The 18,984-nt window shown below is 42.6% G+C and overlaps 1 protein-coding gene across 1 annotated transcript in view; it reads left to right on the top strand.

Annotated features, from left to right (window-relative positions):
• Positions 1 to 18,614, top strand: part of LOC106583005 (R-spondin-1) — a 35,144-nt gene extending 16,530 nt beyond the window's left edge. Inside the window, exons 2-6 of the mRNA XM_014166717.2 lie at positions 999 to 1,715; positions 4,185 to 4,376; positions 10,099 to 10,242; positions 11,393 to 11,599; positions 16,870 to 18,614. Of these exons, the coding sequence (XP_014022192.1) occupies positions 1,616 to 1,715; positions 4,185 to 4,376; positions 10,099 to 10,242; positions 11,393 to 11,599; positions 16,870 to 17,171 (945 nt within the window). The 5' untranslated portion in view covers positions 999 to 1,615 and the 3' untranslated portion in view covers positions 17,172 to 18,614. The remainder of the gene's footprint in view (positions 1 to 998; positions 1,716 to 4,184; positions 4,377 to 10,098; positions 10,243 to 11,392; positions 11,600 to 16,869) is intronic.
• Positions 18,615 to 18,984: the final 370 nt, after the last annotated feature.

Raw genomic sequence — 18,984 nt, 5'->3', positions numbered from 1 at the left:
GGTGTTAAGCATGTATGATTCACAAGCCACAATTTCAGTTTCACCCTTGGGGTTGGAGACCCTGTTTGCGCTGTTCCAGACAAGCTATGCCTTATGTCTTCTGTATGCAAGAGCTGTAAATATAGCTTGACACTATCTGAGAAGATCTCTGCACCACTTGTTCATTCCAAGTGTTTGTAGGACTATTATGTGTTTTTTCTTTCTTTTATTTTAAGATTGGAGCAAACATATTTTTCAAATCAACTCTCTTCTCCAAAGGCAACTGGAAGTGTAGCAAACGACCCAAACTATTTGTGGTATTTTGTTTCATTGTGCCATAGCTGCTAATACATTGAATTAATCTGCATCGATTTCAAAGTTTGGAAATGACTGCGGTCCATTTAAATCTTATGCTTTGATTTCAGGTCAAAAGACAAATGGACGCTGATTGCCCTAAACAAGTATTTTACTTATCAGATGTAGTACTGTGTACTTTGGAAATGTTTCAATACATTTTCCCTCAAAGTAGTTTAAAGAACAGAGGAATCAAGTTACTGTTTTTGAATTCCAGTACTTATCATTGGTTCACTGTTGGTTGACATGGTTGGAATTTATATAATTTCCGTTCTTGTTACAAAATCTTGTATCTGTTTCAGTCTTGGCCAAGAGGTGGATTTTCTCTTGACATGCTAACTTAATGGTTTGGTGTTTTAGAGCTCATGTCTCATTATTTCTCTCTCCCCATCACACACACCCCTTCCCAACTCCCCTTTTCCTCTCTGTCTGTCTGTCTGTCTGTCTGTCTGTCTGTCTGTCTGTCTGTCTGTCTGTCTGTCTGTCTGTCTGTCTGTCTGTCTGTCTGTCTGTCTGTCTGTCTGTCTGTCTGTCTGTCTGTCTGTCTGTCTGTCTGTCTGTCTGTCTGTCTGTCTGTCTGTCTGTCTGTCTGTCTGTCTGTCTGTCTGTCTGTCTGTCTGTCTGTCTGTCTGTCTGTCTGTCTGTCTGTCTGTCTGTCTGTGTAGCAGGTCCTGGCACTGTCAGATGCGTTGTCACGTGTAGGAGTCTCCAGCTTTTTTTAGCAGCCCCACTCCTGTCCCTCCCCCCACGCCTCCTCAGAGCATCTTTAATAAGACACATGCTCCTGGGCTCGGGCGCTCATTCACACCAAACGCTCCTTGGTGATCCTCAAACAGGCTGCCTGCTCCCCTGCTAGCCCCGCCGAGTATTCATGGGTTGAACCGACAGGAGTGCCACACTCTCCTCTCCTCCTTTTTCACCTCTCCTCTCCTCTCATACTCCACGCATCGCTCCTCCATTACATCGTCAACCGACCTCCCCCCCCCCCACACCACCGTTATGGTTTTTGCACCGGGCATGTTTGGATTTGCAGCCGCAGCAGCATAATCCTCCGCTGAAGGGAGTTGCGGACACAGCAGCCCATAGAGAGAGAGAGACAGTGAGCGAGTGAGAGAGAGAGACCCAGCGGACAACAGCAGCGGAAGGAGGGAAGCAGCAGGGAGGAGCAGCAACAGCAGCAGCGGCGGCAGAGTGATCCACCTGTCACAGAGTGGAAGGGGCCCCCCGCCTTATCCGTCTGCCTGCAGGGGGGACCCCGCGTGGCCGGTCAGCACCAGGGACTATGCAGCTGGGACTGGTGACTCTGGCGATGGTCTTTCTCGGATCCATGGGTCACAGCGACAGCGGCCTCAAGCTCTCAAAGGGACGGAGGCAGAAACGGAGTGAGTTACCAAATCCTCAAATCCCTTCCTCTCTTTCACTCTCTCTCTTTCTCTGGTTTCCATGCAGCCACTGAGAGCCACAGTGGTACATTTCTTATAAACATTTAAAGGCCGTAAAGATTACATGTTGTTTATTTTTCTTCATCCTCATTATTTTGTTTTACCAAGATGGATTATGGTAGCCTCAGCTATCTTTGAATGACCCTCTTTTCTTCCTCTTTTTATGATTACGCCTCTCTTGATTTATGTTGAGCTTTTATGGGTATTAAGAATGTTTATAGTCAGGACTTAGGCGGATTCACCCTGGGTTTTACAGCTAGAGCTTCAGCACCACTGTTCTCTCCATGTCTGCCTCTGAGGCACTGAGTGGAACAACTCTCTGACACTTCAGCTCATGGTTGTTGGACCACGTTGCATTGTTTGGTTTTCAAGCAGTTTTATAAACACTTTTCTGACCTCATGCACCCACAAATACAGAGCTTACTCTCAGCCTCAGTGTCTGCCCTCAGAGCGGGGTGAATCTCAGTGCAAGGCATTATCACTGCTTTTAATAGAATGCCTTTTCCCTCAGAAGAGCTTTTAGAGGATACCAGCTTTTGCCCCCCCTACACCCCCACCTCACAAAAACATCCAAGCAGTCAGGAGAGGTCAGAATTTTATTGAGCTTGGCGTTTGGTAAATAAAGCTTGGCTTCGGCATGGCAATAGATGTCCAGAGGAAAGGCTTATCAGATGGGTCTTGTTAGAATTGTTATGTCTTTTCAATTGCACAATAAATACATATTTCTGATGAGCAAAGTGTGTTTTACAGTACCGTAAAAAAGGCGAGATAGCAATGACCTATGAATCATGTGAAAATGATCATTTAAGAGGTTTATCCTTGGTGAACAGTGTTCCCCCTGAATTTTGAAGTGATTTTTCAAGTTTATTTTCTGGGTTATTTAAAATATACTAGAACGCCCTCTATAGAGACTGAGACACAAAGTGAGATTGACACGGCATGGAACCTTCAGTTGGTTTAACCCACAGACTATGTTACCCACTGCTGTTGGCTGGCAGGTAGATAATCATGTTGTTGAAGTGTATGATTTAGTGTAATTCATCTTGTTGGAGTTAGGTTCAGGGAAACGGGTGCTCCAACTTTGCCATGCGCAACAGGCTTTATATGTTAGGACTGAAGCTGTTCATAGATTACAAATGAGAAATTGACATATCTGCATTGGATTTACAGAACATATTTTCATCACATCATCTCTGTATGTTCTGTGCCGGTCTTTCCTGGTTCGACAACACCTCATCCAGAGGAGTAATATGGCTGCTCACACTCTAGTACATGACCTCTAGCAGCAGGGTCAGAAACTGTCCCAGCATACTGTCCGAAAACACCTTACACCCCCTCACCTCTGGTTAACTATTGCACAGTGTGATTATTTCTTTTATCATTATTAATGTGTTAAGAGTCTGGCTGTGTGACAGCTACTTTGGCTGCATCCCCATGCAAGGTCACCATGACTCAGCCATGGCGCAATTGATTTGCGGGGAGAATTTTTTTAAAGCTTTTACCATCCCAACATATCTCTGGGAGACAGGGATGGCAGATTGATTGCAGTGTCAGTGTGTATATATTTAGACGCTGATATCACATAGGCCTGTAAATCAACCGTGATGACCGCCATTTTGGCACCAAATGGCCCCTAGAAACAGGATGTGCATATTGACACGCTTTCTGAGCAATCATTTAAACTACTGGCAGCAGCAGAGCAGAGTCTCCGAGTTCTAGCCTTTTTGGAAGATGAGGGAATAGGGAAATGAAGATATGAAGTATGATCATGGGATTATATGTGGATGAGAGCCAAATGGAGATGGGGTGCTTTGAGACAGAGTTTTGTGGCTTAGTACAATTCTTAGATTGTTATATTCAGCTTCATGGGCGGATGGTTAAATCACCAAAATACGTTAAGCTCTGTATAGAAGTGTTGGGAAGAGACTTAACGCATTTGTGTGCATTTCCCTTTTTGGCCGGCACGCTCGTGTAATTGGCGAGATCGCGATGGCTGAGTCACTTTTCGTTGACCCCAGGGGGGCCCCTGCTGTGTGATGTCATGGCATGATGTGGAATCGATCATCGCAGGATGTCAGTCCGAAACACTCGGGCTTCTCCAACTAAAATCTGTTTAGGATCTCCGGCAAGCAGTTTCAAGTAAACAGTGAGAAAACTGTTCAAACAAAGATGTTTGGCATGGCCCCTGGTTAGATTATCTGAAACATGAACAACTGCCAGGTTTATGGCTATGTGGTGCAAAAATAGACAAGGGCCATGTCCTCACTGATATTGCCAGTGTTGAATGTAGTGTATGTCTCCAACAGATAAATACTTATTCACTTTGTGGTAACTGGACCTTATATGCTGGTTTTTAATGACTGTTCTCTTTCTCCCTCTCTTTCTCTCTTTCCCCATATATTTCCACAGTTAGCACTGAGGGGCCACCATCTTGCTCAAATGGCTGTGAGCGATGTTCCGAATACAATGGCTGTATAAAATGTAAGCCCAAACTCTTCATTCTCCTGGAGCGCAACGACATCCGCCAGATAGGCGTGTGCCTCGCCTCGTGCCCACAGGGATACTTCGGCATGCGGACTCCCGATACCAACAGATGCATCCGTGAGTTTGGATTCTTGGACTTCATTGTTCGTTTTTTAAATGCGTTGTGTCATAAATAGGGCGACACGTTTTTCGTGGCTATGATGTGAACTGACCAGGAAAGCCCCAGTAAGAAGGTTTCCTATATTTGTATTGACATTTTTTGGTGTTGGACAAAAGAAACCACATCCAATGATGTTCAAGATATTCCCGAGTACAACATTCATATCATCACAATGTGTCACCATAATGGTAAACACACAATGGGCACGAATGTGGTCCAGTGGTAAGTGAGGTGTAATTTCCACTTTGAACTGCTGTCTTCACCACATGACCACAGCCACAGCAATGACATGCATCACAACAACACACTCATAAAGACCAGCAAATAGTATCTGTCAAGCTGGAGATGAGACATGGCAGGAAAGTTATTGTTCTGTTGCGGTAATATTCAGACAGTTTAAAGATAGACTCAGCGGTATGACAGATACAGAAAGTAAACAGCAAAGTGGGTCAATTTCCACGACAACTAAAAGCGTTGAATCGTGAGGCTCAACCTCCGCTGTTTTGGTGCCCTGGCTACCATGCTGTAAACAGCGTGAAGAGAAACCGTGCACATGTGCAGATACTGTGTGTGACTGTGTGAGAGCGAAGTCCTGCCTCTCGCTCATCTCAATATCTGTGCTGCTGCACGTGGTAACGTCATTTTGCTGAGTCTACCTTTAAAGACCAACTGAATCAAAAAATGACCTTCTATTGTCAAAATTGACTACAAAGTGTAATCATAAAGTCAATCTCGTCCAATACAGAGATTTGCGAGATGATTAGAGAAAAAATGTAAGCCATGGAATTAAGGTGTAATTCCCATGGTAAATGTGGTTTGACTTTGGATATCCCTATCAGTAAATTACACAATATACATGGGACAATATTTCAACATTTCAATAGCTCCAAATGTCAATGACTTAAAAACCCTTAAACTGACTATAAATTGTAGAAATTCATATACAAATATTGAAAGCATTTAATGAGAACTAAAACATGAAAATATTTCCATTTACATTGTGTAGTTTATTGATGATCCCTAACTAGCCCGTGACATAGGCTATCCAGTCACGCACACCAGCCAGCTGAAACTAATTGGCCAAAGAAGTTGACTAGCACTAGCTAGCCTTGCCTAATTCCAGACACAAGACCTGGTTAGACTGTTTCAAGTCATCTAGAAGAGTGAGGGACTGTAACTGTGTACTGTTTTGGCAGAGTAAGTGTACTAACGCTTCCCACATGCGAATACACACCCACATTATACCACACCCATAAGACAACTCTCATTTGGCTTCAGTCATGGCAGCTGCATTTCTTAATGAGCGAGCAAAAAAAAAACGAGAACGAATAAGTAGGTCCAGCCCTCCTTTAAGGGGTGTGGGGTGAAATAGGGTTGGTATACATGTGTACATGTGTAATGTTTACAAAACTCCTCCATGTTGGTTCTGGTGGCACAAACACCTTTTTCTGAACCGGGAGTGCCAAGAGCCCGGCTCGTGGTCTGTTTTCTCTTACTTGTGGGTGGAAAACAGGAATGGAAGAAACTCAAAACAAAAACATTTCTAATGCACTGCTGTTTGTTTTTTCAAGGATGTCTATGTTTTTTTATTTTTTATATTTGTCTCGCGAGCCAGGGGTTCATGCCAGTTCACAGTCCATATCCGTTGAGTTTTACCATTTATGTATCAAAACATCCATGTTTTTAAAGTCCATTTATATTTTCTGGACACAACTGAGTTATTCATTTTGCAAGTTCCCTTGTGAATCATACAACTAAACTTGCCTCTCCAATAGTAAATGATATCAACTTCTTATTTTTGAGGAAAGTGCGTATGATGATAGGCAATTAGAGCGCAAGGCAGCTTGTAGTCATTATATTTTGTTACAGGAAGAACACGCAGGCTGTTTGGTGTATGTAAGTTGTTGTTTTGTTAGATAGGTTGTTGCAACATCATTTAATACCAGATGTCTGTAATGTTTCGTTTTTTTCTATTACAAACAAACTTCCTAAAAGCTGAACTCATGATGCAACACAAATATGGAACTGAAATGGTTCAGGGGTATTTCCCTTTAGTTTTTCTCCATCAGTCATAAGGTAAAATGTAAATGTAAAATGTACATGTCTTTGAAAACAGAATCATGTCACATTTGTCACCAAACTGAAGAAATCTGACTGAAAATGGGAGGGAATACCTGGACAAATAAGAAACACTCCTTTTAGTTTTCTGTTGCAAAACATTTTTAAAAAAGAACATTACCAAGATTTACTAGTAGTCTCGAAACAAACAGCAGTGTCTTGTGGTTCTCCAGTCAAAAGTTTGGACACACCTACTCATTCCAGGCTTTTCCTTTATTTATTTGTATTTTCTACATTGTAGAATAATAGTGAAGACATCAACACTATGAAATAACACACATGCAATCATGTTGTAACCAAAAAAAAGTTAAACAAATCAGAATATATTTTATATTTGAGATTCTTCAAATTAGCCAACTTTTGTCTTGATGATAGCTTTGCACACTTTTGGCATTCTCTTAACCAGCTTCATGAGGTAGTCACCAGGAATGCATTTCAATTAACAGGTGTGCCTTGTTAAAAGTTAATTTGTGGAATTTCTTTCCTTCTTAATGCATTTGAGCCAATCAGTTGTGTTGTGACAAGGTAGGGGTGGTATACAGAAGATAGCCCTATTTGGTAAAAGACCAAGTCCATATTATGGCAAGAACAGCTCAAATAAGCAACGAGAAATGACAGTCCATCATTACTTTAAGATATGAAGGTCAGTCAATCCAGAACATTTCCAGAACTTTGAAAGTTTCTTCAAGTACAGTCGCAAAAACCATCAAGCCCTATGATCTAACTGGCTCTCATGAGGATCGCCACAGGAAAGGAAGACCCAGAGTTACCTCTGCTGCAGAGGTTAAGTTCATTAGAGTTACCAGCCTCAGAAATTGCAGCCCAAATAAATGCTTCACAGAGTTCAAGTAACAGACACATCTGAACATCAACTGTTCAGAGGAGACTGCATGGATCAGGCCTTCATGGTCGAATTGCTTCAAAGAAACCACTGCTAATGGACACCAATAAGAAGAAGAGACTTGCTTGGGCCAAGAAACACGAGCAATGGACATTAGACTGGTGGAAATCTGTCCTTTGGTCTGATGAGTCCAAATGTAAGATTTTTGGTTACAACCGCCGTGTCTTTGTGAGACGCAGAGTAGGTGAACGGATGATCACTGCATGTGTGGTTCCCTCTGTGAAGCATGGAGGAGGAGGTGTGATGGTGTGGGGGTGCTTTGCTGGTGACACTGTCTGTGATTTATTTAGAATTCACAGCTCACTTAACCAGTATTGCTACCACAGCATTCTGCAGCGATACGCAATCCCATCTGGTTTGCGCTTAGTGGGACTATCATTTGGGTTTCAACAGGACAATGACCCAACACTTCTCCAGGCTGTGTAAGGGCTATTTGACCAAGAAGGAGAGTGATGGAGTGCTGCATCAGATGACCTGGCCTCCACAATCAGCCGACCTCAACCCAATTGAGATGGTTTGGGATGAGTTGGACCACAGAGTGAAGGAAAAGCAGATGACAAGTGCTCAGCATATGTGGGAACTTCTTCAAGACTGTTGGGAAAGCATTCCAGGTGAAGCTGGTTGAGAGAATGCCAAGAGTGTGCAAAGCTGTCATCAAGACAAAGGTTGGCTACACTGAAGAATCTCAAATATAAAATATATTTTGATTTGTTTAACACTTTTTTGGTTACTATATGATTCCATATGTGTTATTTCATAGTATTGATGTCTTCACTAGTATTCTACAATGTAGAAAATAGTAAAAATAAAGAAAAACCCTGGAATGAGTAGGTGTGTCCAAACTTTTGACTGGTACTGTACATACTGAGGCATAAGAAGCACTTATTGCTTTCTTTTAAACAGTGTTTCCCTACTCTTTAACCCTGGTATTTTATAGCCCTTACATTGAGAGGAAGGTGAGATAGCATACAGATTTACACAGCTCCTCCTGGACGAGTTGTAACTGTCCAGATGCCTTCGCAGCAGAGAAGCTTACTGTCAATCAGCAGAAGAAGTTTCAGGTTGGAATAAGGAGGGCTGGTATGTGTGATGCTCCTCATACCAGCAACATGGACCGATATAGGGGCCTGTTCAATGAAACAAGAGTTATTACCCCACATAGCGTTGTGTACACATGTAGCTACCTGAAATCACATTACAAGATACATAATGAGGATCCATCTGAACTTATTAGCCTTAGCGCAACTGTGTAATATAGTGCAACATTGAGCATAATGTGCTTCAAGATATGTATTTGAAATAGCTTGACAAACTTTGTACATGTACAATATGTCAACATAAACACAGGGCCATAACCTCAGAGCATGTCTGTCTGCTAGGTACTCAGGAAGAAGGTTTTGGAAAATAGTCCAATTTGGATAAAAACAACAAAAGTTCTGGCTCACTCTAATCCCCACATTTTTGTTCATGTTTTACTGTCACTTGAAATTAACTTAACCTTAGCCGTTATTGTTTCAATGTTGTCCACTGCATCCTGAAAGGACGCTGTGCATGCTGGTTAGTCTCCTCAACCTCCTCCTCAAGCCTCTCCGTGGCTAACCTGCTGTTATTATCCAGTCAGCCGCTTCAATTTCGGACATATCGAAATCCCCAAGATGTCTTGTTAGCCACATGTATTTTACATTAGGGCTACATTTGTTAAAGTATTTGCTCCAAACATCAGTAACGTCAAATTTAGCTGTCAAGAGCTTATAGTAATAATTGAGGTTAGGGCATTAAAATCCCAACGAGGATTCTTCCCTTTGGCTTGTTTTGAACTCCTGGCAAGACTCCAGCCGACTAGACATTCTTTATTTTTGTTGTTTATGGGAAAGGTGTCTAGGGTTTTGTGACTGGATATTCACAGATATTCCAACCCAGAGATGTAAGGATTACATCTGTGACCTTCGCTTAGCGTGCCTCTGTTTCTACACTCTGGTTTTGGCAGATAAAATGTTATTATTTCAGAATAAGATAATGATGGTAATGAAAAAGGGGGGCTAGTAGAAGGGTTGGGATGAGAAAGGGGGGGCTCTTGGTAGTCCTCTAAGGTGTCTGTTTTTCATTCTCCTGCACCCATAATTACCCTCAATTTAAAGTAGTTGTTTGTTTGACTGGAGAAGCTGTGTTTTTAACGAGGCAAAGATGCGTGGAAATCCGCTGACGTCCTCTCTACTCTTGGCCCATACTCGGCCACCCGCTTTCCAAAAAATATAGCCGTGGTATGCACATGCTTTTAAGACATGGGTGTTATTCATGCAAAATCCCCCCGAAGAGTCTCTCCCCATTGTTTTATCACTAATAAATCTCTCATAGGAAATACAAATCAGCCTACATTCTTGTCCTCCCCCGAGGAGAAGAGGATCCCTAAGTGCAGTAGAAAGGCTTCAAATTTTTTAAACATACTTTGCTGTTTTTGTATTGTAATACTGTATTATTCTGTATTAATGCAGAAGCTTGAAGCCAGAACGATGAACAGTGACGTGTTATGCTGTCAGTTAATGCAAAGTGTACGTGTATACTATGTTAACACAATGAATATGAACTAAACTAAGTGTGATTTGATTTTCTCATTCTCTCCTCTCTTTGACTCATATTTTTTTCTCCCCTTTTCCTTTCAGAATGTAAAATAGAGAATTGTGAGGAGTGTTTCAATCGCAATTTTTGCACAAAATGTAAGGAGGGCTTATATTCACACAGAGGGCGATGTTACCCCAGCTGCCCTGAAGGCCTCAGCACCACCAACGGGACCATGGAGTGCGTAGGTGAGTGACCTCTCACCTCTGACCTCTCTTCCTTTCACCCCCTGCCACAGCTTCACTCACAGCTGACACTGAACTGGATTATGAACAATGAGTTTAAGGGCATATAGCCTTTTGACACATGTTAGCTTTTGAATAAGATAATATTACTGTAAGTCCCACACTACCCATACATTGAGTATTAAGCATATGAAGTTAAGTATGATGAGTTTTTGTGGTGAGAGCCTGTCACAAAGTTTTAAATGTTTCTCAGGTGTGGGCTGCATATTTGATCCCATAACATACCCCGTTCACCCTAACCCATCACACATGGTATACTAAATACCCTTCAGCTATCAGCCTGTTGGATGAATATCGCCTGCCATATGAGAGTTCAGTTCAAGACTTCAGTGACGTGGAGAAGCTGTGTTCTGTTGAGCTCTCTTCCTCCTCTGTTCCTTTTTTCTTCTTTCTCTTTCTGCTGTTTCTCAATCACCAGCGAGCCAGCTGAACTTCGGAGGGAGGCCTGCAGGATGATTTTATTGATTTCTTTTAAAATTATTTCTGTCACAAGTAAGCAAATAGAGCACCAATGGCATTACTCTGCAAGTCTAGTGCTAGCTGGCTGCTCCAGGCCACTTGACCCCTCAGAGAGGAGCTCTCAACCCCCAGGTTGACATTCTGGCATTGCCCCTGCTCCCTTACCTTACAAAAGTGCTCATATCAGCCTCTCTTTTATATATTCTCTAATTTCTGTTATTGTTTTCGGCAGTATCAAGTTTGCTTGCTTCACACCCTCCCACCCCCCAACCTTTAACAAAAAAGTCCAAATATTTTCCCAGAAAAAGGTTAACATTTTCCCCACGATGGAAACCAGCTCTTGACAGATAGTCATGACTTAAGCTCAACAGCATGTCACTAGGGGTAAAACAGTTGAGGTCTTTAGATAAACGGACTTGGTAACATAGAGGCTTTGCGCTTGACAAGGCCAAATGAGTGATGTCTGATTTGGGCTGGATAAGTTCCTCTGCATTACTTTCTCACTGTGAACATGTAAGAACTGTTGAGATCTAAGGCTTATTGGGTTTCAATTTGGGCTTGTTGCATGTGTGTTCTATGTGTGTGCATCTAAAACTGTATTTAACTTCTGTCCTCTTTTCTATCCCATCTGTAGAATGTGAACTGGGCGAATGGAGCCCATGGGGTCCCTGTATGAAGAAGAACAAGACGTGTGGCTTTAAAAAAGGCACACAGACCAGAGTGCAAGAGCTTCTTCTGGCCCCCAGCCCTGACACGGTCTCTGCGTCCTCCCCCCGGCCCTGTGCTCCACAGACTGAGAGACAGAAGTGCACAGTGCCGAAGGCACCATGTGGAAAAGAAGGTGAGGACTAACACATACCTACATTAGGAGAGTGGCAACGAGAGGAAATAGAGTGAAACAGATAATGAATATATGGATGGTTAAAAGACAGGAATGAGACAGTAGATGAAAGATGACAAAACAGCAGTTCAACACAACCACAGAGTCAATAATATTGTGATTAGCACCTTTTCTGATGAAGTCATAAACTCCCTGCACTAAATAAGTTTTTTTTTTCTCATCAATATTATAAATGTCCAAGGCAATACACAACACCAACCACCTGTATGACCATGACCTGGCACCTCAAAAGTGTTTGTTCAGTAAGGACACGGAGTCTCTGACTGGGAACCATGTAAACAAACATTCCAAAAGAGCCAAACAGGCAAGACAGATGGGAGGGTGCCATGCAGTGCACTGCAGTGTTGGATGACGATAAGAGCTGGAGTTGGACTGTTTGTTTTGAAGCTCTGCGAGGCGTGAGTTTTACACGGCTCTGACATGTTTGCTCTAGCTTTTATCATTCATATGCCGTCGTGTTTCAGAGCTGGCTAATGTTGTTAAGCTAGCAATCTGCCCGGTAACACTCAATTTGAGAACAGCTTAATCATGCTGTAATTAGTACTACTCCGTTGTTGTTCTTTGGTCCATAACATTTTTCTAGTAGTAATTGATATTATAAGATGGAGTTTATTCAAGTAGTTGAGAAACCAAAAAGCCTCTCCTTTGGTCAGTAAGGGTTTTTATTTTATTATTTTTGTATTTTACCCCCCTTTTTCTCCCCAATTTCGATCTTGTCTAATCGCTGCAACTACTCAATGGGCTCGGGAGAGCCGAAGTGGTCATGCGTCCTCTGAAACATGACCCGCCTAACCTCGCTCCTAAACACCCACCAGGTTAGCCTGGAAGCTAGCCGCACCAATGTGTCGGAGGAAACACCGTTCAACTGGCGATGGGGGTCAGCCTGCAGACACCCGGCCCGCCACCAGGAGTCGCTAGAACGTGATGAGCCAAGTAAAGCCCCCCTGGCTAAACCCTTCCCCAACACGGACGACGCTGGGCTAATTGTGTGCCGTCCTGTGGGACTCCCAGCCACGGCCGGTTGTGGCACAGCCAGGGAAGGAACCTGGGTCTGTAGTGACGCCTCTAGCTCTGCAATGCAGTGCCTTAGACCGCTGCGCCACTTGGAAGGCCGGGTCAGTAAGTTTTAATGAACTCTGCCTTATAAAATAAAATGGACCAGTCAAAACTTTATTGACCATCATGGCTGGGATGCTTAGCTTTGTGATCGACCCAATAAAAAGGTAGAGAAAGGTTTGGAGTCGATTTCTTAATGTTTATTTGAAGTGAAAGGAGTTGTTTTGTATGGCTGACAACGGTGGGCCCATTTGGCCACTGCTTCTATCTCCTACTTTTCTCACTGTAATTCCTGGTTTTAATCCATGTGAATCTTTTATTTGGCAGCTAATTAATGTACATGTTGAATCAAAGTTGGAAGCTTCCATTTCTTTACAAGGACTTAGTGTGCAGTAAACAAGCAATATTCCCAAACTTTATGAGCGGGTGGTACACTTATTGGATTTCAGGGCTGCTACTATTTTGAGTAAGAGCTTTCAACAAGCGTCAGTTTACCCGCTGTAAAGAATCAATGAAGAATCATGTCAGTTATGCAATATGTAACAGATGGAATATGTAAAAATGCACACAGAAACAGCATTATACAACATTAGATGAAGAAATCCTTCGAGGGAGGATATATATGAGCTCTTGCTTGTAATTCTTCAGGGAGGAGTGGACTTGCTTCACACTGGACAGGACCAGGACAGCACTCTTTGATAAATGAGAGGCAAATTTACACTGCATGACGCCTGCATTCTGGAAAGAATTTCCACCACGGATTGAGAAGAATAATTAACGGTGAAATATTATAAACTGCTCCATAAATGTGTAGTGCCGAATGCCAAATTTCTAAACTTAGCGAGCGGTGTTGTGAAAGGAGGGAAAATGAGGGAACGGGATGCCGTGTTGGAATGACAGAGTGTAGTGTGTCAGGACTCAGGAGACACCCGTATCTTGAAGGAGATTGAGACGTATGATGTGACTCCAGTTGTGAAATGTGGACAGTTTGACTTCGAGAGATGATTGCCATTAGCTTCAACGTATTTTCCTTATTCTGGTCTCAGAATACACTGTTGTGAAAATGAGTAAGGATCTCCTGTCAAGGCACATAACAAATACATTTTCTTCTCATGTGAATTAACTCATAGGCGATGGTTATCATGACCTTGTCTAAGCCCTTTTTCATGTGCTTAAAAAAACTTGCCATGTGCTAAATTAGCGAGGCCGCGAATCCATCTGCAAGACTTGGCCGACGGGCCGCTGTAAAAAAACACAGGGGGCAGTGCTTGTATAACACAAGTGATTTACTGGTCTGCAGATCTCACGCTTTGTGTCGATTTGGCCAAGCTCTCCCCTTTTTCTTCCTGTAGCTTTTTACAAATGGGCCCGCATGAAAACAGAATTTGCTAAATGCGTGATTGCCTTTGTCAGGCCACAGTTGTTTAGCTTGGATGGAGTGGAGCTGCAATCATGGCTGTCATAAATTGATGGAGTCCCCCTCGGTCCATTAGCGGGCTTGTCAAGGGACTAATTAAGTCCTTACACAGTGAGAGAATCAGCCCAGGTCCTGCTGTGCACACTCAACAAATGGCCCTTACTGTAACTCCCCAGGTTCACTGACTAAAGCACATTACTCTAAACAGAAACAAATGTCTTCCAAATGCAAATAGCCTCCATTTTGTTTTCATTAGTGGAAGAAATTAATCCCCCAGAAATTGTTTATTTACTCAAGGCAGGCAACACATAAATACTTTACAAAGCTAGTAATCAAGTCTTGTCAACACTCCCCTAAGAAATGTGACACAGCCCCCAATGTCAGGAGCCAACTGGCCAATAGGGCCCTACAGTGACAGATGCTTTAATGACTTTGGCCCCTCGTGTCTCAAGAAAAGTTACATCAACTACTTCTAGTTAGTGGACTACTGTATTGGGTCTGCCTCTGCCTGTTTTCTACCAAACAAAGGGAAAGATACTGCACACCTGTGCTCCTGCCAGGTCCACGTTAAATAAATGATAGGAATGCTTATTGAAACTCATTTAGTTTCAGGGGTCTCTTTATTCAAAATATGCGCCATTAAATACTTAAATGTTTGCAGGTTTACTGCCAAATAGGTATTTTCATTGGTTTATACTGAGATACATGTCTATGGAGCAAATTTGAGTAATAACAAGGCTTTTTGTCTTTGCGTACTTTCAAATACACTCAAATCACAAATAAATTACTTATAAAACAAGCTAAAAAGAGCACGTGGTGCAGAATGGAGGAAATAGGCGTAGGCCTATTACAACAGTTATATAATTAAGCAATAATACACGAGGAGGTGTTGTATATGGCCAATATACCACGGCTAAGGGCTGTTCTTAGGCACGACGCATCGCTGACACAACCCTTAGCCGTGGTATATTGGCCATATATCACAAACCCCCGAGGCGCCATATTGCTATTATAAACTGGTTACCAACGTAATTAGAGCAGTAAAAATAACTGTTTTGTCATACCCGTGGTATACGTTCTGATATACCAATGGCTGTCAGCCAATCAGCATTCAGGGCTTGACGTATTGCGTTGTGCATAAGAACAGCCCTTAGTCATGGTACAGTATATTGGCCATATACCACGCACCCATGTGCCTTATTGCTTAATTATAAACTGGGTGGTGCAAGCCCTAATTGCTGATTGGCTGACTGCCATGGTATATCAGACCGTATACCACGGGTATGACAAAACATGTATTTTTACTGCTAAAATTATGTTGATAACCAGTTTATAATAGCAATAAGGGTTTATGGTATATCGCCGATATACTACGGCTAAGGGCTGTAATCAGGGCACTCCGCGTTATGTTGTGCATAAGAACTGCCCTTAGCCTTGGTATATTGGCTTTATAACACACCCCCTCCGGGCCTTATTGGTTAAATATTACATTATATTATTAAAGCAAACGAACAAGAATGCTCCATGAGCCTCCTGTTGTCAAACAGTTAGCTTTGGCGAATGCTCTCCAGCCCCCTTAGTGAGTGTTTTGAGTCTCTGTTTCTAGGGAACATCAAGTTCATAGCAAACATTCCTCAGCCTAACTTCCCAGTTTCCTCTCATAGTGGGAGCACTCATCAGCCCAGTATAAACAACCATTGTCTGACACCTGACGCAAACATCCATTCCCGTTTATGTGCGTGAAAGGTTGTTCACACCCGTGCCTGCGTGAACACACAAGCAAGCCACACGCGCACACACACAGAAACACACGCACACACGCTGTCATTAGAGCTCCGACGTGTTAACCTCATTGTGGCTTAGTGGTTTAGTGGCATAGCGCAATTTACATCAACAATGTCAAGAGGATGTCAATGAGTGCTCGCATGTTGAACAATCTATAGCTGTATGTACAGGACATGAAGGACTCGTGCACTCCACTTCAACAGTGTTGATTTACTTTCATTCCTCTGTTTTATCCTCTCCTGAACGGTTTTTCCATCCCGAGTTCCTGGAAAGCTACTCTTAATGGATGTTTGTATTTAGGGAGCAATTATGCACTTCAACTGTGTGACAGGTGGAAATCCAGACAACAGCCTACAGCGAGAGTGAAAGGAAGAGGAGGGGAAAGACAAGAGTGCGGGGGGAGGTAGAGTGGAGAGGGAAGGCAGACATTGAGATAGGAGCCCACCTCAACCGGTCCCCAACTGTTTACATGAACTATTATGTTCCATCAGCCGTTGTCTCTGCGAGTGTTAAGACGTGTCCGGCTCGGAGTCGCGGCCACACTCCTCACAAAGGCTTGATTACTGTTTTGCGGCCTGTCGTTATGGCACTGCTGTGTGTTTCCTGTCAGCCAAATACAGCACTGTGTTGCATCATGGTGGCATTTATGAAAGGCTCTGGATCCTGAGCTGCATGTCTGGGGCTTAGCGACAATTAGCCAGTATTAAAAGGGCCTGTTAGGAAGCTAGAAACCGGGGTATCCACACAATGCCACTGAGGAACATGTTGTGAATATGGGCTAATGGGCTAATGTCAAGGTCTACCAAGCTCATTCTGACTCTACTGTACTTAAAACACACACCAAAGCCGTTAAAGCCCTGTTTATAAAAGCTGAGCCCAACTACCCTGTTATTTTGGTGTCGTAGTCGTGTAATAATGCATTTCAATCTGTTATTTTCCTCTCTCTATCCAGATGGGAATAAGAATAAGGGCGAGCGACGAGACCCGCAGAGGAGGCAAGACAAAGAAAACGTCCGAGGCCATGGCCACGAGGGCAAAGAGGGTGGCAAAGAGGGTGGCAAAGAGGGTGGCACGAAGGGGGGCAAAGAGGGTGGCACGAAGGGGGGCAAAGAGGGAGGAAAAGAAGGAAGCAGAGAGGGTGGCAAAGAGGGAGGGAAAGGAAGCAGAGAGGGTGGCAAGGGAGGCGGCAGGAGGAAAAAGGGCCAAAACCAGGCCACCACCGCGCCCAGCCTTACCCCTAGCACTGTAGCCTAGGCCTTACTCACGCTGGGACTTGGTGGGGACAAGGAGGGACAAAAACTAGGCAACACCCACCTGCATTGGCCATTATTAAGAGACAGTCAGTGGACAGAGGTGACAATATCAAACTGATGAAGAAAAGGATTAATGCTGCTATGCATTCTAGAAGATGCTGTAAGAGAACTGGAGGATTGCTGCAATAAATGAGTAACAAGACTTGGACTTATCAAACTTGGAGAGAAGAGGGGGAATGTGCACTGTAGAGGGTTCCACTGTAAGCCTTGCAGTAGGGTCAACATGTTTCATTTCACCGCTTCCAAGTTTATCTTGGAGTTGGCAGATGGAGATCCCAGTGGCTGAACAGTGGAAGACACTGAATATGAATATGAGCATTTCAAGATGGAGGCTTCACAATGATCAAGGATCTCTTCAATCCATTAGAATCCCTGATGTGCTTTTCATTGTTGACTCATGTTTTGTGAACGGTAGCAAGTAGATATTTCTAAGGAGATGTTGTTGTAAGTGATATAAAGAAAATGAACAGTATTAAGATTCTTTATTTTAATTATATTTTATGATGAAACAAAAGAAAGGCACTGGAACAAATGTGTGGTTTTGAAGGAAAACATTTTTTTTAATACATTTTTTGGTTTGAAGGGAATCCGCTCCAAAACAAACCAGCAACAATAAAGAGAAAGTTTAGACAGCTTTAGTTCAAATCCTGATCTGGTGTTAGACAAAGGTTACCCACTTAATAGCTTAGCTCTTAATTTCAAGTAGAATAATGTTTTGGTCTCTTCAGCATAAAAAGTTTAGATTTGAAAACTGGGTGTGTTGTGTGTTGTGAGTGTATGTGTGCGTGTGTCTGTGTGTGCATTCGTGCCTGTCTGTATGTTTACAAAATTTCAACCAAATGTTTTTGTGAAGTAGTGGTCACACAAGTCTATGTATATTTGTGTGGGTGTGGGTACATTGTATGTGTTTCTGCACGTACGCTTAATGCGTGTGTGTACGTATCAATCTGGTAGAATGGGAAATTTGATCTAGATGATGAGAGAGATCATTGTAAAGGCACAGCTATATATCAACGCATCAATATTTCCATAATCATATGGCTCTGGTTACATGTAAACCATCTACAGCTGTGTTCTGTACTATATACAGCTCTGTCAGTGGAAAGAATCATTGCATTATACAACTACTTGTCAGCCTGACACGACAGAGCAACTAAAGTTTTTGTACCATTTGACACTAATCTTTGAGCAATCATTGTCACGTTTTTGTTTAGCTTTCCCTGGGTCTGTTTGCTTTACACAAAAAATATTAGCTTCTCGAGAAGGTATACGTTAAATACGTGTTCGTATTGTGGATAGTGGTACTGAAGATTTCAACATCAGTATATCATTGATATATCTTATTACTTCTGTGAAAGCTTGAATAAAATTCAGATGCAGTAAACATGGCAGACACACTAGCATGATCATTGTATGTTTTACAGTAGTCGGTCTCTTCCTGTGCAATCAAATATTATTGTAGTCTTTCCATTTCCATGTTTCCATTCCCTTTTTGTTCTCCCGTGGTCTCTCAATGGTTTTTACTTGTCACACGTACAGTAGTTGGCCTGTATATGCCATAGATGTACAGTACGGTAGCCTACATTTATACCAATGATCTGTATTTGTGTACTATACCAGTAAGTATACAGTCATCATAATAATTGACACACATATTAAGACTGCCTTTCACAGGCTCTTTAAATGTATAATGACAGCACCTGAGGAACTCAACATTCACGGCATATGTTTGTCATTGCTGTAGGAAGTGCAAA

This window comes from Salmo salar, chromosome ssa02, assembly GCF_905237065.1.
Source record: "Salmo salar chromosome ssa02, Ssal_v3.1, whole genome shotgun sequence".
Taxonomy (NCBI): Eukaryota; Metazoa; Chordata; class Actinopteri; order Salmoniformes; family Salmonidae; genus Salmo; species Salmo salar.
The sequence above is the reverse complement of the archived record's forward strand: the minus strand, read 5'-3'. Positions and strand labels throughout refer to the sequence as shown.